General features: G+C 43.1%; 1 protein-coding gene across 4 annotated transcripts; it reads right to left on the bottom strand.

Annotated features, from left to right (window-relative positions):
- Nucleotides 1-236: 236 nt before the first annotated feature.
- On the bottom strand, nucleotides 237-27,306 carry THSD1 (thrombospondin type 1 domain containing 1). 4 transcript variants are annotated; one of them, XM_024257616.3, is made up of 5 exons: nucleotides 27,109-27,306; nucleotides 23,572-23,723; nucleotides 18,235-19,200; nucleotides 7,007-7,165; nucleotides 237-1,858 (listed from the first exon to the last, which is right to left on the bottom strand). In XM_024257616.3, exons 2-5 carry the CDS (start codon nucleotides 23,627-23,629, stop codon nucleotides 480-482), a joined length of 2,562 nt encoding a protein of 853 aa, XP_024113384.2. In that variant the 5' UTR covers nucleotides 23,630-23,723; nucleotides 27,109-27,306; the 3' UTR covers nucleotides 237-479.
- Nucleotides 27,307-27,669: the final 363 nt, after the last annotated feature.

Below are 27,669 nucleotides of genomic sequence, written 5' to 3'. Positions count from 1 at the left end.
AGCCAAATATGAAACCTGTTTGATGCTGCCATTGTAGGAGTCAAATTCTTAATGTATTTATAACTTAATAAATTGCAATTCAGAATTATGACACCAAGTTAACTTCGCTCCATCCCTTTTTAGTTGAGGTTCCAGATTTCTGCTTCAGGTTGGAAACTGCCAGTGCAATGTTCAGAGCATGTTCTACTCAAAAGCCACATCTTATCTTTCATAGCCACATGACAGACCAAGCCCCATTTGCTCGTTTACATTTTATTATCATTATTACTAATAAATCAATAGAAATTGAATAACAAAGGAAAAAGCTCAAGATAAATAATTTCTTCCTTGTGAATTCAAACACATGCATACACACACATCCTCCTCTGTGTGTGTTACTTCCTCCTCACATTCTGTCCTACGGTATAAATAGTTACACAAAAGTCTACAAAACGCGAGTAGCAGACCCTAGCTGTGTAAAGCTCAGGCTGATTCTCAGTCTAGATCACCAGCTTCTCCACGCTAAGTGTACTTGTGGTTTCATCCTCTTCATTTGACCCAAAATATCCTGGGAGGTCCAGCATCCTCTGCTCAGCCTCAGTGAGGCCAAATGACGTATTGTCATAGAAGGCAAACTCAGGGTGAGTGGGGAAGCTTTGACACTTGTCTTTTCTACACTGAGAAGGGCTCAGAGGACTGACCCTCTGGTAGCTATCTTTGGGGGATGTGGGAGAAGACTGCTTCCTTGAGACACTCTTGTGACTGGGGGATGGTCCCCGACGAGCTCTGTGGGGCTCTGTTCTCTCAATTCCTGCCACTAATCCTGCCTGGCGATCCCCAAGGTCTGGTTTCCTCAAGGGCTGCCCCAAAGTGTAGGATTTAGGGAGAGGGTTTAATGGACCACCGGTTCCACTTGCCTCTTGGAAATGCTCCAGTTTTTCAGGAAACAGGTGGGCACCTCGACTCTGAGGCCTAAATCTGTCCTCTGCCTGCTCGCAGGTCCGCGTCCTAGTGCTGTAGGCAGGGGCCTGCCGTGGAGTCAGAGTGGACATGCTCCTCTCTCGGAACGGCCGGGCCTGCCTGGCTTCATGGAAACTCGCTGTCCTCCTGAAATGGGCGTTCCTGGCATGGCTCCTCTCGGACGGGCCCCCTCTGCTGCCCACGTGCCTCGCCTGTGACTTGCGGATCAGAGTCTGGCTGGGGCTTATGGCACAACTGGCCTGAGTCACACTTAGATCCAGCCTGGAGGGAGGCCTTTCCCCGGCACTGACCGCAGGCTGCTCCGGAAATGGGGATTTGATCCGGAACTTGTTTGCTGCAGCTTCTTCCGGGCTTTCCAAATCTAAGGGAGCGCTGGGGGCCGCATCAATGGCAGTGTCTGTCAGGGGACTCTGAGACACGTGATACACTTTGGTAGTTTCCGTCAGACCTTTCTTTTTCATCTCCTTTAACTGCTGCTGGGCAAGGCGGTAGCTGAACAGAGGTGGGATTATCTTCTGGGCATTGGACTGGAAGCTTTCGCTGCCAGAGGCATCGTCCTCGGGAGGCACCGGCCCGCTCCGCCTGTAGGTCAGAGGGATGCCTGTGTCCCCTGGACTCCCCGTGGGCCCGTCTCCCCCATCCGAGAAGCTCCCGCGCTGCTCGCTCAGCTCGCAGATATTCTCCTCGTCCGAGTTCTTCCGGAAGCTGGGGGAGTGGATGGAGTTGTGTCGAGCAGGTGTGCTGCACTTGGCTGGGCGGCCGAACCTCCTCCACAGCGTGATGAGCACAGTGGCAATGATGATGAACAAGCACAAGGATATACCAGTGACAGTCACGATGTTGTTGGACTTCACTGGACCCTGGGGCTGAAGAGGAGATGGGCTGGATGGCTGGAAAGCTGCAAAAAAAACAAAACAAAACAAACAAACAAAAAACACAGAGGAACAGATGTATTTTTACTTTTTCTTTTTCTTCCTTTTTTTTTTTTTTGAGATGGAGTCTTGCTCTATTGCCCAGGCTGGAGTGCAATGGTGTGATCTCGGCTCATTGCAACCTCCGTCTCCCAGGCTCAAACAATTCTCCTGCCTCAGCCTCCCAAGTAGCTGGGATTACAGGGATGCACCACCATGCCTGGCTAATTTTTTTGTATTTTTAGTAGAGCTGGGTTTTCATCATATTGGGCAGGCTGGTCTCGAACTCCTGGCTTATGATCCACCCACCTTGGCCTCCCAAAGTGCTGGGATTACAGGTGTGAGCCACTGTGCCCAGCCCAAATATGTATTTTCTAGTATTGTTTGCTCTGCACGGTTTTAAGGTCTCTGAGTCACTCACTCTAATTATCTAGCAGTTAAGGAATGACGGAAAATAAACAAGGACTGGGATTTCTGGTCTTACATGTGGATTTCTGCTTGCAGCTGAAGCCAAACAAGATCACCAAAGGGGAAACACTGCAAAAACAGAGACCCACAGAAGCGAGGTTACCTGGTAAGCCATAATCAAGGTGACTCCCATGCTCACCAGCTCCTGCTGGAATTGGCCTCCAAGTTTCCACACAGATGTAGCATGTAGAAATTTTCTTTTTTTTTTTTTTTTTTTTTGAGATGGAGTCTTGCTCTGTCGCCCAGGATGGAGCACAGTGGCACAATCTCGGCTCACTGCAACAACCTCCGCCTCCACGGTTCAAGTGATTCTCCCGCCTCAGCCTCCTGAGTAGCTGGAACTATAGGCACATGTCACAACGCCTGGCTCATTTTTTAATTTTTAGTAAAGACAGGGTTTCACCATGTTGGCCAGGATGGTCTTGAACTCCAGACCTCATGATCTGCTCACCTCGGCCTCCCAAAGTGCTGGGATTACAGATGTGAGCCACTGTGCCCGGCCAGAAATTTTCAAGATAAAAGTCAGTGTTCACTTAGGATAATGTAAACGTGGTACCTATTGTTAAATGTACCTCTGAGAGGCACATCGGAAAATACCAAGTATAAAATGTGAAATGCAAAATGATTTAGGTAGGCCAAATTTAGGTTCCTACATATGTACATCTTAAGGGAAATTAACTGACGAAAGTAAGACTTGGCAATACATAATACAACTCATTTCCCCCTTCTATTATCCAGAAATTGTCTTTCCTAAGTGTTAAAGCCTCTGCATTCTCTCTCTTCTATTTTCAGCCATTCACTCCCCTTCCTACCTGCCATTGTGAGGGGTACTTTTCTTCTTTTTCCCTCCTCAAACTGGTTTGTCCCACGGTAATCAAAATGTTTTATCAAAATGCAGGCACCACCTGGAGCCTCCACCTGTACTGCCACTGAAACACCCGGAAACCTGAGACCAACTAATGCCACCTGACCCTCCCCTCTCTTTCCCCTTTGGTCACCAGTCCTATGGCTTTTTTTCCCAACAGGAAAAAGCCAGTCCTATGGCTTTTTTTCTCAAGAGGTACATCTGCTGCCATGCCTAACCTTCTGATTTATACTCCTTGCTACAACCAGAGATACCACGAAAACACAGGTCCCAACCTTCAAGGCCCCTCAGGATATGAATCCTGTTTACTTGGCTGGCCTCACGTCTCCCACCCCTCTCTGGCACACTATCATCCAGACACACTAAACTACTTTCAGTTCTCCAGGTCTTAATGTGCCATCTTCCATGCCTTCATTCATTGCTCCCTTTGCTAAAACTCCCATTTTCACCTACTTCACCTGAGGGACACCTCAGCTTCCAAACTTCAACTCAAATATCACCTCCTTGGCCGGGTGTGGTGGCTCATGCCTGTAATCCCAGCACTTTGGGAGGCCGAAGTGGGTGGATCACTTGAGGCCAGGAGTTTGAGACCAGCCTGGCCAACATGGTGAAGCCTCGTCTCTACCAAAAATACGAAAAATTAGCCAGGTGTGGTGGTGTGCACCTGTAGTCCCAGCTACTTGGGAGGCAGAGGCAGTAGAATCGCTTGAACCCAGGAGGCGGAGGTTGCAGTGAGTTGAGATCATGCCACTGCACTCCAGCCTGGGCAACAGAGCAAGACTCTGTCTCAAAAAAAAAAAAAAAAAAAGTATCACTTCCTCCAAGACTGGAGATGTTTTGGGCTTGGATTGTCTCTCCTGAAAGCTTCTATAGCAAGCTGTGGGTACATTTTTCATTGCAGGCCCTATAATATTGTATTGAGTATTAAGCCTGTTTATGTGCTTTCTGAGCTACTATGAGCCCCTTCAAGACAGTCATATCTTATTAATACATTCCCAACCACAGTCACAGTAACTTGCATAGTGCTCAATAAACACTAGTTTAACTGATTGATTCGTTCCTTCATTATTAAAAAGGCAATAGCAAAATGATCAATATTCCACCAGATGGAATATCAGTGCAACAGCAATTTAATTATACTACTCTGTTGTTGAACAAGATAGACCATATAATGTAGAACTACATTCAGACCTTGGCATAAGAACATTCTTTTAAAGCCAAACCAACCTCTGAACTCCCAAACGAGTAAAAACAGTTGAATGATGAAAGGCTTGTTCCCTGATGTATCACTTCCTTCACCGGCAGTGGCTGCTCATGACAGTGGGTAGCAGCATTGCTATTACACACCATGAACCTCTTCACTTGACTCTGTTATCTTTTTACTCTGGCTGGCTTCCTTTAAAATCACAGCTGGAGAAAAGCCCAAAAGCTGCTGGCCTCGCCCATCTCTATCTCTAGTTTTTCCTCTTTCACCTGAAGTAAAGGAGATTGTTGATGCTATGCAGCCTGTGAATATATCTTTACATTTCCAAAGAATGGAAAATAGGTTGACTAGGACAAAGAGAACACTTGGAAGAAATGATCATTTTTATCCACATAAGCAGTATCTGAGGACCACTTATAGTAGAGGCAGGCAAGTCTGTAGGACTTACCTTCTTGCTAACTTAGAATGCACAAATTTCCAGTTCCTACTCACTATTAAAGAATTAAGATGCCGGCTGGGCGTAGTGGCTCTCGCCTGTAATCCCAGCACTTTGGGAGGCCAAGGCAGGCGGATCACCTGAGGTCGGGAGTTTGAGACCAGCCTGACCAACATAGAGAAACCCCATCTCTACTGAAAATACAAAAATTAGCCAGGCGTGGTGGCACATGCCAGAGGCTGAGGCAGGAGAATCACTTGAACCCGGGAGGCAGAGTTGCCGTGAGCCGAGATCACACCATTGCACTCCAGCCTGGGCAACGAGCGAAACTCCGTCTCAAAAAAAAAAAAAAAAAAAAAGAAGATGCCAGAATATGACATAATATCACATTTCTCAAAAATGATTGTTAATTCCAGGTTGTTGATGCTTCTTCTAGAAAGCCAGATTGGCCTGTATATAAAGGCAAGGTATTCAAGATAGGTAGCTTAGCAAGGAGTCAAATCCAGTGCCCCTACTTTCTAGCTTCATGATCTTGGACAGGCCACCCACCCTCCCTATCCCACAGGGTCCTCATCTGCAATGTGGAGATAAGAATATGCCTACTTTATGTGTGCAAGGTCCTTAGAAAAATGCCTGGCAGGCAGTAAGCTCTCAAGAGGTCTGAGCCCAGCATAATGATACCTACCTTGTGGAATTACTGTGAGACTTAAGTGAGATAATGTATTTTAAATGTTGTCACATAGCAGATAACCAATTAATGGTAATAACAATAAATAAATATTGTCACATATAAAAGATTAGTAGTCACCAGTGGCCACTGAGTTTAAATTCATCTGAGTGTTATGGAACTCAGATATGAAATGTCTGAACACATGATCCCATCCCAGAATTGAGAGAATAAGGTGTATTTGAGGGAAGTTATACACAAGGAAGGTGCTGTGGAAAGTGAAGAGGACTTATAAAGAAAAGAGCAGACAGAGAAGAGAGCCTTAGACAACAGTATATCACTGAAGAAATAATGGATTCAGGGTGGGGCCTATGAAAGACAGGCAGATGGAAGCTAGGAGAAGGGGAAGCTACAATAAGAAAAAAAAATAGGAGAAAGAATAATGTCCTAAAAATGCTGGAATGAAGGGAACAAGGCCTATGATACTGACTGGAAAAATGATATAGCAAAAAGGATTTTCTAAGGCCACAGGTAGGGACACTGGCTGAGATGTTGCCAGGTGCCTGTGGTTTGGGCTAAAAGGTACTCTGAGATCCAAACACAGAAACGCACATAACTCCTCCATATCCCAAAGAAACAAGGAACTAAGATGGTCTTTTAACCTGGAATTGGAGAGTACAAGGACAAGATAAAGTCCTTGACACAAGGACTTTTATCTAAGAGTCAGGACCAGAGCAGAGGCTGGCAAAGTAAATGTGGATTGTCTGTCAGGAGGCAGGATGGTGTGTGGAAAAAGCAAGGACTATTCAGTGTGTAACTCACGGTAAATGAACGGGATTTAGCCCCATAAGCTGGGGCAAACCTAACTGAGCCATGTGAGCAACATATCTATAGACTATTTACTTCAAATACTCACTGACCAGCTACGAGTATGTGCCTTGAAGACGCTTAGAAGATGCAGAAAAGGCCAGTCCTCGGGTGATAGCATGAAGAAATGTCCCTCTGGGTAGGGGCAGTAAGGAATAACTTAGGCCACTCAGGGTATAGGACAGGGAGTCTTGCCCCATTTTGACAAATAATGATCTATGTGGTCCCCTGGCTTTTCTGGGTTGATAGGGAGAAAAATTAAGGAAAACTGTTTTTCCACAGTTTTGGTGGGAAGAAACAGAGGGAGAAAAAACAAAAAAATCTTATAAGGAAATGATCCTTTCCCCATTTTTTGCATTTTTAGAAATTATTTAATGTCTGAATCCTTAATATTTCCTTATCTTCTACAGTGGTAAATCCCATTATCTCCCTGGTAAGCTACTCTCCCAGCTATTCCCAGTCTTAGATACACTAACAAATACAGGGTTAGTACAACCAACAGCAATCACAGAGCATTAATGAGTCTACTCCTGATCTCAGACTGGTAACTGTCAGGCAGGCCTGGGTTCAATATTCCTTCTGATGAAGGCTCTGAGGAGAGACTCCCGAAGGAAGCAAGAATACCTACCAGCACACTCCTCCAGGGAACACAGGGAGGCCTCCAAGGACATTCCAGGGCAGCCAGGTCTGGAGGGGAAGGAAGTGAGACACACTCGGCGACGCTCTCTGACACCATCCCCACATGTGGCACTACACTGGCTCCATGGCTGCCACAGTCCCCAAGTTTCTGCAAGGATATAAGTTATGCTTTTAATGCTAGTTCATTTGAGAATCAGTATTTAACTGCACCCAAATGAAACAGCAAAACTCAAATCTCAGGTCTTGAAAAGCCCGTGAGTTAAAGCATTCCCAGAGACGAAGAAAGCTGAAAAGAGTTGCTCCTAACTTTAAAACAAAGAAAAGCTGTATAATTTTAAAATCTTAAGCTTTCTAGAACCCAGAAAAGAGCTGAGGTCGCAGGACAACTAACTATCCTGCAATATAAGGAAAGATAGCATCTTCCAAGGAAAAATGAGATGCAACTCTTGTTTACCAGGGGCAGACACCAGGCCGCATACAAGGTGGTGAGAAGAGTTCACTTAAAAATGTAATGAACTGCCAAAAGCCTAGTGGACTAGCACAGAATATAGAACCCCTACGACTCACATACACAAGCAGAATTTATACCCACTTGTAGACTCTTCTCCACAGATCTCATCAAATACAAGAAGCACTGGGGGCAGGTGCAAGACCAGACAAAGCCTCCCTCATGGTGGAGGCCCAGGGAGGGAAGGGGCAGCACTGTGGAAAAGACACAGAACCTCACCTGTCCTCTCTCCATTTCTTCTACTGAATAAAAGCTTCAACCACTTGGGGAAAGGCCTCAAACCCTATTACCGTAAGAGCACCAGTTTATATCAACTGCTTCTAGAGAATGGAAAAAGAAATTCCTTCATCCTTGGGGAAGAGCCAAAAATATCCTGGACCCAGACTATTAGAGATCATCTACCACTGGGGAGGGGCGGGATCATCAAGAAGGTCCCATTCCTGAAACTTAGGAACACAGCACTTGCCTAAGACTGAGGCTGAACTAGTACAAGGGAATGCCCTCCCTCTACTCCAGGCTAGCAAGTGCCAAATATCAAATAACAACAGTCTACTTCTGGGGAAGAGGCATAGCAAAAGATGAAAGCCTCTCTGATGTGCAGGCTCACACCTAAAGCTAAGGGTGGGACAGAAGCATGGAGAAAACCCCTATAGTCATGCAATGCCTTCCCTAAACACAAAATAACACTAGAAAAATGTCAAATGTGATAAGCACTGAGGGTAGCCATAACAATGGTAAAAACCCAAACATAGCTCAATTCTTTACTATATTAACCCAATACCCAAACTAAAGGCCTAGCAAAAACAGAGGTATGACCATTTCGAGGCATAAATACCTCCATGTCTATAGTTTCAAACAAGATGTCCAGCTTTCAACTCAAAATTATTAGGCACAAAAAGCAAGGAAAAAAACCATAAAACTATTAAGAGACAAAGTAATCAAGATAACCAGACTCAGATCTGACCCAGATATTAAAACTCTCAGACAGAGAATGTAAAATAGCTACGATAAATATGCCAAAAACTTTAGTGGAAAAGGTGAACAAGATGCATAAACAGATGGAAAATTTCATCAGACTGTTAGAAACTAAACAGTCAAATGGAAATATTAGAATTTTAAAATATGGTAACACAGATGAAGAAGGCTCATCAATAGACTTGACACACAGCTGAGGAAAGAAACAGTAAATGTGAATACAGGTAAATAGAAATGTCCCAAACTAAAAAACACAAAGAGGAAAAAAAGAGTACATAAAACAGAATAGAAGACCTAAGAGCTGTGGGGCAATATCAGACTCCCATACATGTAACTGGAATACCAGGAGAAGAAGGTAGAGTAGGACACAATAAATAAGTCCAAGAACTCTCCAAAGTTAATGAAAGACCCCAAACCACATATCTAAGATGCTCAGAAAACACAATGCAGGATAAATACAAAAAGCAATACTGTACCCAAACTGCTGAAAACCAAAACCAAACCAAAAAGTTTGAAGGCTGTGGCTGAAGGGTGGGAGAATATACCACCAGAGAAGAATGACAGTAAGAATTACAGCTGACTTCTTGACAAAATTATCCAAGCCAGAAGATAACAGAATGTCATCTCTAAAGTACCGAAAGAAAAAGCTACCACCCCAGTAAAAAAAAAAAATATATATATATCTATATATAGATATATAGATATATATAGATATATATAGATATACCTCAAAAATAAAGGAGAAATAAAGACTTTTTCAGAAAAACAAAAATGGAGATCATGTATTACTAGCAGTCCTTCAATACAAGAAATGTTCAAAGAAATCCTTTGGGCAGAAAGAAAATGTTACCAGACAAAAATCTGCATTTATATAAAGAAATGAAGAGTGCCGGCAATGGTATATATAAAGGTAAAAATCATTTTTCTCATTTTTAAATGCTCTAAAATATCACTGATAGTCTAAAACAAAATAGCAGCAATGTATTATTTGTTTTGTTTTTGTTTATGTTTTTGAGACAGAGTTTCACTCTTGTTGCCCAGGATGGAGTGCAATGGTGCCATCTCAGCTCACCACAACCTCCACCACCCTGGGTTCAAGCGATTCTCCTACCTCAGCCTCCCGAATAGCTGGAATTACAGGCATGCACCACCACATCCAGCTAACTTTTGGTATTTTTAGTAGAAACGGGGTTTCTCCATGTTGGTCAGGCTGGTCTTGAACTCCCGACCTCAGGTGATCTGCCCACCTCAGCCTCCCAAAGTGCTGGGATTACAGGCATAAGCCACCGCACCTGGCCGTATTAAGTGTTTAATAGCATATATAAAGTAAAATTATGATAACGATCACACAAAGAATGGGAGGAGTGAATTGGGAGTGTATTGTTCAAAAGTCCTTATACTACATGTGAAGCAATATAATACCTGGAGGTAGACTGAGAGTAAACATATATATTATAAACTCTAGGACAACCACTAAATATTTTTTTTTTTGAGACAGAGTCTTGCTCTGTTGCCCAGGCTGGAGTGCAATGGCGTGATCTCAGCTCACTGCAACCTCCGCCTCCCAGGTTCAAGCGATTCTCATGCCTCAGCCTCCCGAGTAGCTGGGATTACAGGTGTGCATCACGATGCCCAGCTAAGTTTTTTGAATTTTTAGTAGAGATGGGGTTTCACCATGTTGGTCAGGCTGGTCTTGAACTCCTGATCTCAAGTGATCTGCCTGCCTCGACCTCCCAAAGTGCTGGGATTACAGGTGTGAGCCATGGCGCCCAGCCCACTAAATATATTTTTAAGGTATAAACAATAAACCAATAGTGTAGTTAAAGTAAACCATTAAAATATTCAATTAATCTAAAATAAGGCAGAAAAAAAGATGAAAAAGCAGAATGGATGTAACAAATATAAATCCAGCAAAATAAATCCAACCATATAATGATAAAACTAAATAATCTAAACACTAAGTTAAAAGACATAGATTGTCAGATTAGATAAAAAAGCATGATCCAACTATGTTTTTTTTAAAGCCCACTTTACATATAGAGACATATATATGTTAAAAGTAAAAAAACGGAAGATATGCCTTATGAACATTAATGAAAAGAAAACTAGAGTAACTACATTAATATCAAACAAAATAGACTGCAGAACCAGGGATATTACCAGGGATAAAGATCAACATTATATAGTGATAAAAGGGTCAATTCAGCAAGGAACCTTAATCCTAAATGAGGATGTACCTAACACCGGAGCTTCAAAATACACACAAAACCCTCCCAGCCATTATTGATTGATAAATGTGAATTTCTCATCTAAGCAGATATGTAATCACTGCCAGACAGAACAAATGAGTAATTTCCCTATAAATAATTATTCTGGTAGGCATGGTGGTGCGCTCCTGTAAATACCAGCACTCTGGGAGGCCAAGGCAGGTGGATCACTTGAGCTCAGGAGTTTGAGACCAGCCTGGGCAACATAGCAAAAAACCCATCTCTACAAAAAATGCAAAAACTAGCCAGGGATAGTGCCATGCACCTGTAGTACCAGCTACTCGAGAGACTGAGGTAGGAGGATCGCCTGAGCCAAGGGAAGTCGAGGCTTCAGTAAGCCACGATCACACCACTGCACTCCAGCCTTGGCAGCAGAGTGAGACATTGTCTCAAAAAAAAAAAAAAGAATTATTTTAATAATTCTGTCTATCAGTACCCATCCAACCCCAAGATCTATCAGATCTTAACACTGGCCACCAAAACACACTGCATAAAACACTCTCTTCATCCTTTATGGACAGAAACTTCTAATGCAGCCAAAGGTATACAAAGCACTACAAAACATAAAACGTGTAGGGAAGATGCATTCTCAGGTGAGCCAAGTGGTGCAATCTTTGGAGTGAGTAATGGAATATGAGTTCTTTACAGCAATTAAAAGGATTTTCACAAGAGTGGGAGGATTACAAACCAGTATCCTGGACCAACATCAACTGAGATGTGCTAATTATGTTCCATCTAGAGGTCCAAGTGAACACAGTATTGGTTCTGTGCCTCCGAGATCACACTGGAGCTCCTCATACAGCGTAACAATGAGCTGGCTTTGTCTTCAAAGCTTCAGAGATGTTCCCATACTAAGCCCCCCTGCTTGAGAAGCTTTGAGAATCTCATATTAAAGTCTCTCTGAGTTATAGTATTGTGATTTATTTTGGGAAAATCTACTGGAAATCCGACTACTGTAAAATCTAAATTAAAAATTAAGTCAATACAGTTTATCCTTCTCCATGCTCACATTTAAGACCACAAAAGGTAGAATTACACATGCTAAGAATCTTTTGTTATTCCTTCTGAACTCTTTTACTTTATATAATTTATTTAAGTGCATAAAGTCATTTGTCAAACTAAAAATAAAAATTCCACTAGTGAGGATCAGAAAAAAATCAGTTTTTATTTAAAAAAGTATATTTGTTAGATTAAAAAATTATATGTATATATAAATAATGGAACTCATATTCCATTACTCACTCCAAAGATTGCACCACTTGACTCACCTGAGAATGCATCTGCCCTACATGTTTTCTTTATGTTTTGTAGTGCTTTGTGTACCTTTGGCTGCATTAGAAGTTTTCGTCCATAAAGAATGAAAAGAGTGTTTTACGCAGAGTATGTTTTGATGGCTAGTGTTGGCAGGATCTGATAGATGTTGGGGTTGGATGGGTAATGACAGACAGGGGACTTAGAATAATTTTTTTTGTTTTTTTTTGAGACAATGTCTCACTCTGCTGCCAAGGCTGGAGTGCAGTGGTGTGATCATGCCTTACTGAAGCCTCGACTTCCACCTGCTCAGGTGATCCTCCTACCTCAGCCTCCCGAGTAGCTGGTACTACAGGTGCATGGCACTATCCCTGGCTAATTTTTGCATTTTTTGTAGAGACGGGTTTTTTGCTATGTTGCCCAAGCTGGTCTCAAACTCCTGAGCTCAAGTTATCCATCTGTCTTGGCCTCCTAGAGTGCTGAGATTTACAGGGGTGTGCCACCATACCTGCCAGAAGTATATATACATAATTATATATATATATATATTTTTTTTTTAGATGGAGTCTTGCTGTGTAGCCCAGGCTGGAGTGCAGTGGTGCAATCTTGGCTCACTGCAACCTCTGCTTCCCAGGTTCAAGCAATTCCCTTGCCTCAGGCTCCTGAGTAGCTGGGACTACAGGCACGTGCCACCATGCCCGGCTAATTTTTGTATATTTGGTAGTGATGAGGTTTCACCATGTTGGCCGGGATGGTCCTCAATCTCCTGACCAAGTGATTCACCCACCTCAGCCTCTCAAAGTGCTGGGATTACAGGCGTGAGCCACCGCAGCCGGCAAAAATCTTAATGTCAAAAAAATCTCATTTTGAAATGTTGTGTTCTTTTCCCTTGAAAGTAAAATCATAGCTCAGGCACGGTGGCTCACGCCTGTAATCCCAGGACTTTGGGAGGCCGAGGCAGGCGGATCACGAGGTCAGGAGTTCAAGACCATCCTGGCTAACACAGTGAAACCCCGTCTCTACTAAAAATACAAACAATTAGCCGGGTGTGGTGGCGGGCGCCTGTAGTCCCAGCTACTCAGGAGGCTGAGGCAGGAGAATGGCGTTAACCCAGGAGGCAGAGCTTGCGGTGAGCCGAGATCGCGCCACTGCACTCCAGCCTGGGGGAGAGAGCGAGACTCCTCTCAAAAAAAAAAAAAAAAAAAAAGTAAAATCATAGCCTGTAGGATACCAAACAATAAAACAAAATGAACATTTAAGCTAAGCTTTTATGTCTCAATTTCTAAATCAAATTAATCAAACAGTAAACACAGGAAATCACTCAAAGCAATGATCAAATTTAAGTAGGCAAATATTTGTAAATGTCTTAAGTAACTCCATCTGATCCCTGAGATCTCTGCTAATAACTTTGAGGAAAATACTTGGCAAAATGGGAACTCATTAGATAACTGTAGTTCATATATTAGAAATGAAGAGCAAAATGACCAATACTCCAAATAGTCCTACTTCATGAATGAAAGGCTGTTTTGTTTTGTCTTGTTTAGATGTCCATACATGTGCTCACACTACATAACCAACCTGTTTGTCCAGGCTAAATGCCTTTCAGCCTATTATAGAGTGTTTTAATTTTGAATAAGCAAAATATGCCTTAAATATGAAAAGGGAGGTTTGTTTCTACCCATAAAACTATCTGAAGGAATACAGCTTTGAAATATTCACATCTGCAAGGCATTTTGTTCAAGGAACCAAGGTAACTAAACAAATCATGATTATAAGAAAATTCTATAGACATAAGGGAGTAGCTATAAGCAGTAGGAAGAGCAGTAGCACCTGGGATAAGCAGTTCAGATTTTCTTTGCATAGACAAGGCTTCCTTATATTGAACAAATCATACTTATGCTTGGGCCTGTGGGTTCCCAAGTGATTACGGGTTCCAAGAGATGGGTGGCACAAGATGAAACAGTAAGTTAAGGAGGAAAAAACAGAACCTTTTCTTTTCAATCTAAAAGCTTTGTACTGTTTGATACATGGATTGACAGTCAATTGCATAGAAGGCAGTTACAGAATAGTGGTCAAATTAAACTCCCAAGCTAGTCTACCTGGATTTGTGTTCTGACCCTTCTATTTAAACACCATTGACCTTGGACAAATTACTAACCTTTCTGTGCCTCCATTTCATCACCTATAAAATTGACAATGTAATGAGTTGAACTCATAAACTTGTTATGAGGACTATATGGGTTAATATCCATAAAACAGTTAGAACAGTGCCTGGTGCAAAGTAATCACTATGTAAATATTTATCCCATTAAGTGGAATAAAGATTATAAATAGTCATTTTTGGCAAATCCATTATGTATTTGCTATCAATTGTTATTTACATATTATCCTAAGATCCTCAGACATATTTGGAAGAAGAGACAAACATAAAAACAGAGATCAAGACCATCCTGACCAACATGGTGAAACCCCGTCTCTACTAAAAATACAAAAATTAGCCAGGCATGGCGGTGCATACCTGTATTCCCAGCTACTTGGGAGGCTGAGGCAGGAGAATTGCTAGAACCCGGGAGGTGGAGGCTGCAGTGAGCCCAGATCGCGCCACTGCACTACATCCTGGGCAACAGAGCGAGACTCCATCTCAAAAAAAAAAACAAAGAACAAACAAACAAAAAACTATTATTCTAGTTTCAAAAGGAACTAATAAATTCAGTGTGAGTCAGTGGCTCACACAAGTTATGGTGAGTCCCTAAATGGTACCATTTGGCAAAAAAGACACTCTTTACTGGTCAGAGATAGAAAATAAAAGGAGAACCCAATTCAGTCATAAATTTATACACTAAAAACACAGGAAGTCACTGAGGTTCCTGTCTCAAGCATAAATTTCATTTCTCAGACCAACAGAGTCAGAGATGGTCTGCCACACCAAGAGCCAGGGTCTCCAGGCATGTTTAGCTCCCCCCAGTTACTGCCCCCAGCCCTACTGTTCTAATGTGTCTCGCAGTTGGCTGCATGGGGCAGCCCCACAGGGAGCCCCTGACTACCCTCCACCTGGACACACAGAGAACCACTCCCGTTCTGCCCTTTTCCAGCGTCTTCCTGCTGCTGCTGCTGTGGGAAAAACTCCAGCCTTTAGACATGGAATGGAAGCATCTGTGGAAAGCCCAGCAGCTGGGAAAACCACCAAGGTGGACCTCCTGCCCCCATGTGACCTTAATTAAATGGCCCCAATTTATTGACTTCCTTTGATTCATTTCTGCTAAATTCAGTCATTTTTTCCCCCATGAATATTTTCTTTTGAAAAGGCAAGAATATTGGGCCAGGCACGGTGGCTCATGCCTGTAATCTCAGCACTTTGGGAGGCCGAGGCAGGTGGATCACCTGAGGACAGGAGTTCAAGACCAGCCTGGCCAACATGGCAAAACCCCGTCTCTACTAAAAATACAAAATTTAGCCAGGCGTGGTGGGGCGCATCTGTAATCCCAGCTACTCAGGAGGCTGAGGCAGGAGAATCACTTGAACCTGGGAGGTGGAGTCTGCAGTGAGCCAAGATTGTGCCACTGCCCTCCAGCCTGGGCAACAGAGCAAGACTGTCCCAGAAAAAAAAAAAAAAAGAATATCTTAGATGAGTAAATTCTTTCAACCTAATTGTTTTTCTCCTAATACCTAGTTGAGACTAGCCAAATCTGAGTTCAGTTTTCACTTAATAAGCATGTATTGAGCACCTCTGAATGTGCCAGGCATACTAAGTGGGCCAAATAAAGACCATAAAAAGCTTCATAGAAGCACGAGTCAGGTTTTGCCACCAAATGAGCTTCCCCCATCTGCTGTGCAGAGGGGATTTATAGGGGGAGAAAGACATTAAACAAGCAAGGGCAGAAGTGATAAATGCCATCAAAGAGGAATGAAAAGATGCTGCCCCAGCTTCCAGGAGAGGAACTGAACCTGAGTTCATGGAAGAGTAACCCAAGTGGAGACTTGGAGGATGGGTTAATGTTAACCAGGAGAAGGAGAGAGGAGGGTGTCCTGGGCCCCAGTGCAGAGATGGTGACTGCGGGGATGTGGGGGCAGCCTGACCATGGAAGGTTTTATGGATTTGCATCCTCATGCCTAGTGAAATGACAGGTTTTAAGGAGAATAGCAGCTGACCTGAATTTTAAACAATCCTTTTGGCTGCAGTGAGAGAAAGAAGTGGACAGATGGAAACCGATTAGGAATCTGTTCTGAGTCTAGGCAAGGGGTAATGGAGATTTAATCCAAGTGGTGTCACTGGAACTGGGGAGAAGTGGAGAGATTGAGACACCCAGGAGACAAAGCCATAGGACTCAGTAATGTAGCATTTATAGGAGGTAAAGAAGAGGAAGACTTCTGGCTTCTGGTTTGAACAGTAAGATTGTTGGTGAAGTCCTACACTGAGAAGCAGGGTTAGGGGGTACAAGGATGAGTCTTAGTCCAGAAATGCTGCTTCTGAGGTTCCAGGGAGACATCTGAGGGATGCAGTGCCTGGAGGCAGGGAACGAGCAGGGAAGAGATGTCCATCTGGAGTCATCAGCATCAAGGCTAATCACTTGGCAAGTGTGTGAAGAGTAAATGAGAAGACAACTAGCACTTAACAGAGATAGGCAGTGGAACTGGCGGGCCAAGGAGACTGTGAAGAAGCAAGCAGGGAGGTGGGAGGTGAGCAGGGCGAGTGTGGTGTCACAGAATCAAGGTCAATGAAGACACTGGCTGAAGTGTGCCTGGATTTGGAGTCCTGTACCTCATTTGTTGTGTAGAACAGGAGCAAGACCTGGCCTGGGTGACATGCTAAGCAGCATGCAGGCCCTGCCAAGGGTGAAAGCATGATCCACCCATGGTGGCATCAGGCCACCATGATGTAACCTTGTCACTCAGCCTTAGCAACTTGGGTGCAGTGGGTGGCTGGCAGATGGCTGGATACGTGCAGAGCTGGGGTGTGTCCTGGCAGCCGTATCAAAAGGACGAGGCTAAGGAGTTTAGGAAAATGGCAGGAGGGTGGTTAAAGGTATAAGCCATGGAATCTAGGCTGGATAGAAAAGGAAGTGCAAGGAGGGAAGTGGCCAGTGGCGGAGGAGAAAGCCAAAGGAAAGGGACTTAAGGAGAGGAAGTGGGTAAATTTGCAGCAAGGAACACTGGGGGTTACAAAGTCAGGCTTGTGTAGTCAGGGGACACTGGGCTTACCAGGGATAAAGATAAAAAGTGGGCTGGGCGCAGTGGCTCACACCTGTAATCCCAGCACTTTGGAAGGCCGAGGCAGGTAGATCACAAGGTCAGGAGATCGAGACCATCCTGGCTAACACAGTGAAACCCTGTCTCTACTAAAATTACAAAAATTAGCCGGGCTTGGTGGTGGGCGCCTGTAGTCCCAGCTACTCAGGAGGCTGAGGCAGGAGAATGGCATGAACCTGGGAGGCGGAGCTTGCAGTGAGCCGAGATCGCGCCACTGCACTCCATCCAGCCTGGGCGACAGAGCGAGACTCTGTCTCAAAAAACAAAAACAAAAACAAAAAAGATAAAAAACGAATGAGACCATTTCTGCCAAATTAAACTACTTACTAAGACCAGACTTCCCCCAAGAAAAGGGAAAGAAATGCAAAGAGCAGCATAGGGAATTAATGGAATTGTCATAACCCCGTTTCTTCATGATTAGGTGGGGCATTACACAAAGAATACAGAATCCCAATACATTTTTAGAAATCTTGCTTTGATTTCTCACTAAAAAGGCCGCATTCCTATAATGAATGACTTAAGAGAGAAGAGACATGCTCAGCTAGAGGAGGACAGAAGTTGCTAATTTGGGATTTGGCTTTGAATTCCAATAATCTCTGCCATGAACTTACCATATGATTTAATAATGGGATTTTTAAAATGTCATATAATGTTTATTCAGCACTTCCTAAATCCCAGGCACTATCCTGAGAGTGTTACATGTTGATTTCGTTCAATCTCCACGACTCTGAAGTATGTACTTGTATTGCCTCTATTTTACTGATGGGGAAATGAGACGTAAAGAGGTTAAGTAGGTTTACCAGTACTCTTAATTTTTCAGCTAAGGGTGATAATGCCAATTGGTACATTATAAGGCATGAACCATAAAAATGATGGTACAATTCACCTAAAGTTCACCTAAATTCTAAATAATTTTTGATTACATGAAGGATTTGGTTTAAAATGTTAAAAAAAAATCTCAATACAAACCTATATTTCTCTGAATTAGCATGCACTCCTTCTCCTTTGCAGAAAAATGGCTTCTGCTTGAAATGCCAAAGTCAAAGCAGTACTTATTCTTCCCCATGTCAAACAAAGTACAGTTAAAAATTGTCCTCCTCTCTCCCAGGGGCAGGCTGTTTTCAGCCAAGTGAATGGTCCTCTTCCCAGGGGATCTGGGGGCCTCCTTGAAGACAGTGACCACTCCTTGGACAAAGGTGCATGGTGGAGGCAGCACCATCACCTCTACCCCAGACTCACATGTGAGTTCTGGCACCATCACCAGTTTGTATCCAAATTTCTGGGCCAGGTCAATGGGTCCTGTGGAGGTAATGACTGAGTCTCGCCCAAGCAGCTTCAGCACCACGGTGACATAGGCTTCTGGCCCCACGGGTGCACAGCCAAACTCAACCCACTGACCTTGAGCAAGTTCTGTCCTTTTGCTGGTTCTTATTTCCAGCGGCTGTCTTGAATTTCTTCTTGCCTCAGGAAGACTGTTGGTGAAGATGACATCCACTACGATGTCGGGCTTGTCCACAGGAAATGGGCACAGTGGTTGACTGGTAAATAGGCCCACTTGGAAGGTGCCTTCTGCTGCCTTGGCACTCCTATTCAAGTCAACGTGAAAGACAGGCCATTCCACCTTCAGAAAGGCACTTTTCTCCCACCAGGGGAATGGAGTGCTGTTGTCTGTTGCTTCTGGAGTCATTGTGAACCAGTAGTCACCAGCCTCCTTGAAATAGAAGCACTCAAACTTGAGTGTTCCCTGGGACTGGTTGGTCAGGAGGTACTTGGTAGTTACAGTCTGATTGGTGTTGGCCTCCAACAGCAGGACAGATACATTCCTCAGTGTCCCATTAGCACCATCAAAATACTGGAAATCCACATACACTGTGTCGTTGCTTAGTGCTACATGGCCTGGCTCTCTCAAGAGAAGATATTCAGCTTCTCCAAGAACTGAAATGAAGTGGTCAGAATTGGTTTTTAAAAGGTGCATTTGAGAAGAACTATTAGTGACATTGATGAAAACAGAATTTTTAAATATTTTTTTTTGAGGCAGGGTCTCATGCTGTCACCGAGACTAGAGTGCAGTGGCGCAATCACTGCTCGTTGTACCCCTAACCTCTTGGGCTCAAGCGATCTCCCACCTCGCCCTCACGAGTAGCTGGGACTACAGGCACATGCCACCACACCCAGCTAATTTTTTTTTTGTAGAGACTGGTTTCAAACTCCTGGGCTCAAGCAATCCGTCCACCTCAGACTCTCAAACTGCTAAGATTATAGACATGAGCCACTGCACCCAGCAGAAAACAGCATTTTAGACAACAGAAGTTAGAACTGAGCCAAGGATGATGTAAAATGATACTGAGCACAGATCCTGGAAGCTGGCCATTGAGCTCTTTCCATTCGGAAGTGGTTCTGTTCCTTCTTCATCTTTCTTAGTTAGGTTTAAAATAGTTAGTGGTAAATACTCTGAATTCACAACATTCAACAATGTGATATATCTGCAATGAAAATCTATACAGCTAGAATAATAATTTTTAGGATTAGAAACCCAGTATCTCATATTGTTAATCAAAGATTCTGTTATTTAGATATTTGGGGAAAATGGATATACAGTGAAGAGAAAGCTTGATTTAAATGACACAATACAAATTGTTCTGGATTATTTTAAATGTAAGACCCTAAATTTATTTCAAATTTATTATTTTCTGATATTCAAGACAAGCACTGGGGAATTTTTACCAGTAAAGGAATCAGTGTCCTCAGTTTGTATGGGGCAGATATATTTAGATGGATAAGAAATGTTGACACTTTATTCTGCATGGATAACCAAAGGGATAGGGTGAACATTTTTGAAATAACTAGGCTTGTCCTTGGCAATTTAATGACATTACAGCAACTTGTATTTGCCTAGATAGGACAGATGACTACTACTTCTCAAGTATCATTCTGTTAGGATCAATCATATCTTTTAAAAAGAGACCCAGCAGAGCAGCCTAAGTGAAAAGTGCAAAGAATAGACACACAAGAATCCTTGTTTCTATTTTGAATCCTATCCAAATATATATCAAAGGAGGCAGAATTTGGCAATACAACAGTCAGCTGGCCCGTGGCTAGAGTAAGAAACAGTTCTAGATGTAAGGGACTGAAGTTCCCTTTAGGTTTGAAAAACAACTTGTGGAAGTATGAAATTATTATTCTTATTATATATGCCTCATGAATATATATGTCCAAAGGGGTCCATGTGTTTTTTTGTTTGGGCTGGCAGTCTTTAAAATACCCTTATATATATGCAATCAATGATTATTAGAATCAGCACATGAATATCTTGGCACACAGGAGTTTTTAATTAGCACAGCATTTCACCTAGTTCTCATTTGAGATGAGGTGAAATAAAAGACATTAAACTTGGATGACTTGAATGCTTGATTATCACTTGTTTGAAAACCATAATAGGATAAAGTTCTTTTTTTCTCCAATTAAGCAAAAACTAGTTGAGGGATATTCCCTTTTGTTTGGAGATGACTCAAAGTTGAGGAAGGTGACTGATTCTGGTGCAGCTTGTGTACTGGATCAGACCCAACCCGGTACCTTTCTTGAACTACTGGGTAAAGAGACCCCAGCACTTACCACAGCCCAAGGAAGTGCTTAAGTCTGAGAACAAAGTCATACTAATTTGGATCTGAAGGGGGCAGGATGGTTCTGTGGTCCATTTAAGAATAAGAGACATACACCACTTAGTTAACTAATGAAAGTCTATCGCAGGCTGGTCCAATGGTAGCAGGTTATCAGAACTTATTAACATTAGTGTCACCAAAGTTGGTATATGACCCCCAACTACTACATTTGACTGGCTTAAAAAAAAAAAAAAGCAGTCTATTGTGTATGACAGGGATTGTCAATGAAGCAGATCAGATTCTGATTTGATGGGAGCCAGTCAATGAAAAAGACACACATGCCCCATTGGAAATGGAAAACAAAGATGCAATTGATGGGTTCCAGCAGCAGCAGATAGGAGGTATGTACTAGAGAGAGAATTTGCTACTTTAGAACTCCTGTTAGAAAACTACAATTTGGGCCAGGCGCGGTGGCTCACACCTGTAATCTCAGCACTTTGGGAGGCTGAGGCAGGTGGATCACGAGGTCAGGAGATCGAGACCATCCTGGCTAACACGGTGAAACCCCGTCTCTACTAAAAATACAAAAATTAGCTGGGCATGGTGGTGGGCGCCTGTAATCTCAGCTACTTGGGAGGCTGAGGCGGGAGAATTGCTGGAACCCGGGAAGTGGAGGGTGCAGTAAGCCGAGATTGCACCATTGCACTCCAATCCGGGCCGACAACAGCGAGACTCCATCTCAAAAAAACAAAAAAACAAGCAAAAAACTACAATTTGGTTCTACCACATCCTGACTACTATAATATACAGGTAATGCTATATTTTGATCAGTATTAAGTAGAGATAAAGCGGGGGTAAAACAGATCTACGACAATACCTTTTTTTATTTTATCAGTGGCTTGTGCACTCAACTTCTACGCTCTTTTTTTATGCTCATTCAACTTTCATTTTCATATTCCAGTAAGAAATTTTGCTATTAACAACAAACACCCTTGTATAATTTGTTTAAATGAAGAATTTCGATGCTTTATTTATCATTATGAAACCAAGAACACATACTTTTTTGTAGAAGGCTGTTACATGTAGAGTAATCTGTGTTTTTTTGTTTTTGTTTTTTATTTATTTTTTTGTTTTTTGTTTTTGTTTTTTTTTGAGAAGGACTTTTGCTCTTGTTGCCCAGGCTGGAGTGCAGTGGCACAATCTCGGCTCACCACAACCTCCGACTCCCGGGTTCAAGCGATTCTCCTGCCTCAGCCTCCCAAGTAGCTGAGATTACAGGTGTGTGCCACCACACCCAGCTAAGTTTTGTATTTTTAGTAGAAATGGGGTTTCACCATGTTGGCCAGGATGGTCTCAATCTCTTGACCTCATGATCTGCCTGCCTCGGCTTCCCAAAGTGCTGGGATTACAGGCATGAGCCACTGCATCCAGCCAGAGTAATCTGTTTTTAAGAAGAGATAAATTACTTTTTTTTTTTTGAGACAGAGTCTCACTCTGTCACCCAGGTTAGAGTGCAGTGGCGCGATCTCGGCTCACTGCAAGCTCCGCCTCCCGGATTCACGCCATTCCCTGCCTTAGCCTTCCGGGTAGCTGGGACTACAGGCACCTGCCACCATATCCGGCTAATTTTTTTGTATTTTTAGTAGAGATGGGGTTTCACTGTTAGCCAGGATGGTCTCGATCTCCTGACCTGGTGATCCGCCCACCTCGGCCTCCCAAAGTGCTGGGATTACAGGCATGAGCCACCGCGCCCGGCCAAATTACTTTAAAATAAATGAATCCAACATTGGCTTTCCTTAAATCCAGTGTCTTCTTGTATAAATAAACTTCTTAAAAAAGAAAAGACTGAGAAAGGAGGTCTACTGAGTGAAATGAACAGCACATGCTCTGGTCCATTTAACCAGCTATGCCATTCACATCACACAAGCCAGTGTCCTCTATATCTTGGATCACAATTTCTTTACCAAATTCAAAAACAATTTCCACTGCCATGCAATCAACTGCTTAGATGTCTATGAAATATTTGGAAATCATCAAAAGAAAAGTAGTGAAGATTATATCATATTGTTGACTCTATTGTTCAGTAGTTGTATAAAGCTCTCTGAGAAATGAACTCAATTTTTAGTTGAAACGAATGATGAGAACAGACTTTAAGCACCTACTATCTGCTTATTCAGGGTGTTTTGAATTCTTGATATTATCATAACAACCCTGTAAAGTCAATATTATTGCTGAGATTGAAAGAGATTAAGAAACTTTTCTAAGAGCATGCAACTTTCAAGGATTGAAATTCAGATTGGTTCCAAATGTATGTTAGCACCAAAACTCTGTCAAGTGAAATCTTATGTAGAACCCTAATATATACAACATCATTGCATGTGTGTATGAAGTGATTTATCACACTGAATTACTGGGAAATCAAAGAGAACTCAAGGTAACATGCTTACCTCCAATTTGTTAAAATTTGAGAGAGTTGGTTTTTTTATTTTTTGAAGAGTTAAAAATATAAAGTGAAATACGAATCAATCACGCAGAATCACTGAAGCGTAAGAGAACCCAGGGTTGCAAGGGTCACAGTTTAGAAAGCACTGCACTATATACCCTACCCTGCCTCCTTCATGAAGAGTCATCAACATCAATGCATTTATAAATGTCATATTTATGTCTTATTGCTACCAATAGCATTAAGTATACTCACAATACTCACCATAGTCACAGAGTACCACCAACAATAGATTTGAAAAGTCTTTCAACATTGGTTTCATTCTGATTGGCAAAATCCCAGGTCTTTAGTCTCCTCATGTCCTTTCTCACGTCCAGATTGTGATTTTTTTCCCCAAAAACACCTGAAATTAGAACCTCAAAAAATGATGGCTCCGTTCAATATGATTGATAAAATAGTAATCATTAAATAACAAAACCATTCTAAAACTCAAACTTCCTAAGTGATATTGAAAGGAAACTAGAGAGGACACTAATTTTCCCTGGGGCAATGACTTATAATTATACAAGCCCCTTTCATTCCATTATAACTCACAGGTCAAGAATATGCAGGTATGCCCAACACCCACTAAGATTATCTTTGCACAACACCAAAGTCTCTTCTCTTTACAGCACATCCTTAAGTGGAGAGTTTATTGTTATTTGCTTAATTTTATCAAAGTTAATAGCCAATTTGGATACATTTTCACATTATCTGCTTGGCATTTCACACTGATAAATTTACTAAATTTCTGCTAAACTTTAATTTAGCATTGTGTTATGTATACCCAAATGCTCCCTGCCTGGCGTCCACAAATGGGCTAACATTTCCTTGCACAATTGGTGTATTACCAGGATTGCTTCATTTATCAATTCCAAGGAGCTACATCCAAGTGATCAAAGCTTTTTAAAAAAAAGATACCCCAGAATACTACAATTAAATGTGAACTCCATGTGGCCCTGACTTCCCTTGCTTAGGGCAGCCTAAGGAGAAAACAGACAAATAACAATCATCTTCATCAGTCCTGCAATACTTGTTGCTGCTGGTATGCACCACGAGATCAGTGGTTCACACAGCAATCTTCCCAGTCTACCTAAGAGGGTAGGGAAGACCTTGCTGGCCTGTGGTTCAGTTATTTGTTGGAAGAAGCACTTATTTTATTTTATTTATTTATTTATTTAGAGATGGAGTCTCACTCTGTCGCCTAGGCTGGAGTGCAGTAGCGAGATCTCGGCTCACTGCAAGCTCTGCTTCCCGGGTTCACGCCATTCTCCCGCCTCAGCCTCCTGAGTAGCTGGGACTACAGGCGCTTACCACCATGCCCGGCTAATTTTTGGTATTTTTAGTAGAGACGGGGTTTCATCGTGTTAGGCAGGATCTCGATCTCCTGACCTCATGATCCACCCGCCTCAGCCTCCCAAAGTGCTGGGATTACAGGCATAAGCCACCGCACCCGGCTGGAAAAGGCACTTATTTTTATATAGACTATTCAACTATAGAATAAGATACTGGGCATTTAAGACAGTTCTTTCATACTAGAGTCTAGCAAACTATGTATTAATATTAAATATAACCAAATACATACTTTCTTAATGTTTATGGTCCCCCCCATTATTCACAGTTTATATATATATATATATATATATATATATATATATATATATATATATTTTTTTTTTTTTTTTTTTTTTTTAGACAGAGTCTTGCTCTGTCACCCAGCCTGGAGTGCAGTGGCATGATCTTGGCTCACTGCAACCTCCACTTCCCAGGTTCAAGTGATTGTCCCACCTCAGCCTCCTGAGTAGCTGGGATTATACGTGTGCACCACCACGCTTGGCTAATTTTTGTATTTTTAGTAGAAACGGGGTTTCACCACGTTGGCCAGGTTGGTCTCAGATGTCTGGCCTTGTGATCTGCCCACCATGGCCTCCCAAAGTGCTGGGATTACAGGCGTGAGCCACCACACCCAGCCCACAGTTAATCATTTTAATAAGCAAGTATATTATATTCCAAATACATGTTATATCTCTTCAGATAAGAGCACAAATTAGTGGAATTAAGAAGACTGATTGAAATAAGCCAAAATTCAATAGAAGGGAAACTGGTGTGTCTTATTAGCTTTCTTTCAGCAAGAGCTGCTGAACAAAGGAAATACTGTACTTCCTGAAAGGGAAACAGAGATTTGAAGCGTAACTATGCTGATGATTAGGGCTCTCTCCTCTTCCCCACCACCCCCACCCCCAAAAAAAAGAAAAGAAAGGAAAGAAGAAGAAAATTATTTTGGGTGGAATTAGCCACAGATTTGACCCAGTTCTTTCCTCGAACATGGACTGGGAAACCTGGCCAAAGTCACCCAGTAAGATCCTTGCAGAACGCATCATATCACTTGGGCAAGTGTGAGCACTTAAGACAATTACAATGCTTCTTTTAAGTCACTGAGACCTGGTAACCAAACTAAGAAGAAGCAAGCTCCCAAAAGTTGAACTGGCTTCTCTCAGATTTGTTTGCTTCCACCACAATAACCTTTTTATTTTTGAAGCCCCAAATCATTACTGATTTTGTGATTGTAACACATCTTCTTTCTTATGAAAATGATCGGTAAAACATAGAATGGTGAGACAATCTATATTTAGAGCTGAATGGAAAAAGACTTATAAAACAGACCAGCTTACTTGTCAATCATAATATGGAATATGATCATAACATTAGTCATAATATGTCTCTTTAATTTCTTTCTACCTTGCTTATTTTCTTTCAACATGTTGTTCCCAATACCTTGACTGACTTCTTACAATGTTTGGCTTGAGAATGGTTCTAAGAAATTAAGAACTTAGGTATATTTTATACACATATGAAAATACTTCTACATAGCATTCTTGTATGTAAACTTTATAGACAAATTCTAAATGCATCAGCTGAGAAGGTGGGGAAAAGTTGTGAATATTCTCAACGGTTAACAGCATCACCCAACCTCAGACCCCATGTTTTTGCTGAAACTAGCTAGGACAAACGCTTCTAAATCTCCCTTCATAGCTGCAGAAAAAGTAAATGAATTACGCTAATGTCCATGGGACCAATGATTCGTGAAAGAATAAAATGGAAAACGAAGCAAAGTTATTTTGCCCCTTCTGACCAACATACACATGCTCGTGTGTATATATACGAATAGTATTTATTGGGAGGAAATCTCTAGTTCCAAAGCAGCTCGTGTAAACAGGCTTCATTTATATGTTCATTCGAGTTTGCTCTGCTCTGGTCCCACGGGTTGGGTGCAGCGTTCCTGGGACGCCCTGGTTCGCCCCATCTACTCAGCTTCCCAAATGCCCGCAAGCCCAGTTCACGCTTGGAAGTCTATCCCTCGTGTCGTCAGCTTAAAGCCCTCCTTAATGAGGACCGTCTTTAATTTAATCCTTGTATTTCATACTTTTTGTATATCAGAAAGGATTTCTTTTTGGAAAGAAACAGTAGCTCAAGACGCGATTTTTCAAGGTTCTGTGGCCAGTCTCAGTCACTCGGCAACATCTGAGCCAGGTTCAGTTAAATTCGGGACTCCGAGGTGTGGAAACCAATACCCCTTAAAAGCGTCCCCTGGGGCCGAGGCGGGTGTGTGGAGGGGCCGCCACCGTCCACCTGCGCCTTCAGGCTCCGGGGAGGTGGCAGGGTCCGGGGGCATTTCCCGACCCCAGCGGAGCCTCCGAGGGTCTCGCGGCACAGGAGTGCCCACTGGGGCGCCAACACCGGGATGCGGAGGGCGCTTCTTACCTTTCGAGACTGACGGGCAGCGACCCCAGGCCGGCCGGGCGAGTGGCGAAGCAGACGGGAAGCCTCAGGGGCCGCGAGGTAGAGCGCCGAGCATCCCGCGTCCCGGACTGCACGCCCTGACCCCGCGGCGTTCGGCTTCCACAGCCCCGCCCGGGCCCGCCCCCGACGGCGTGGGGAGGGCGGGCACCGGGAGGGCGGGGGGCACCCGGGACCGGGCGTGGTCGGCTCCCGCCCCTTCTGGGCAGCGCATCCTTTCCTGCCCGTCCCCCGCTCGCCAGCTGCTGGACAGGAAACAGGCAGGAAACGAGCGGCCAGCCAAGGTCCTGCGGGAGGGGGTGCGGCCCCGGCAGACGCAGGTCCCCGCAACACACACCCGCGTCCACAGCACACAGCCGGACCAGGGGTTTAACGAAGGACGAGCGAGCAATCCCCTGTCACTTCACATTTAATCACTTCTGCTCTAGTGTCATTTTCTTCAGGGAGACCACAAAAATAAGTCCTTGAAGTGGCACAGCATGTGGGCTGTAAACTTGCTTTCCCAAATGTCACTTAAGAGTTTCA

The sequence above is a fragment of the Pongo abelii genome, chromosome 14, assembly GCF_028885655.2.
Source record: "Pongo abelii isolate AG06213 chromosome 14, NHGRI_mPonAbe1-v2.0_pri, whole genome shotgun sequence".
Lineage (NCBI taxonomy): Eukaryota > Metazoa > Chordata > Mammalia > Primates > Hominidae > Pongo > Pongo abelii.
This window is presented reverse-complemented; position numbering and strand designations above follow the sequence as displayed.

Bases quoted from the DNA above. Each gene is read 5' to 3' on its own strand.
- THSD1 (XM_024257616.3), bottom strand. From the start codon at position 23,629: ATGAAACCAATGTTGAAAGACTTTTCAAATCTATTGTTGGTGGTACTC. The intron at 19,201-23,571 runs GTGAGTATTGTG...ACTTCATTTCAG, and splicing joins GGTGGTACTCTGTGACTATG to TTCTTGGAGAAGCTGAATAT. The intron at 1,859-7,006 runs GTAGGTATTCTT...TTTTTTTTGCAG, and splicing joins TTCCCTGGAGGAGTGTGCTG to CTTTCCAGCCATCCAGCCCA.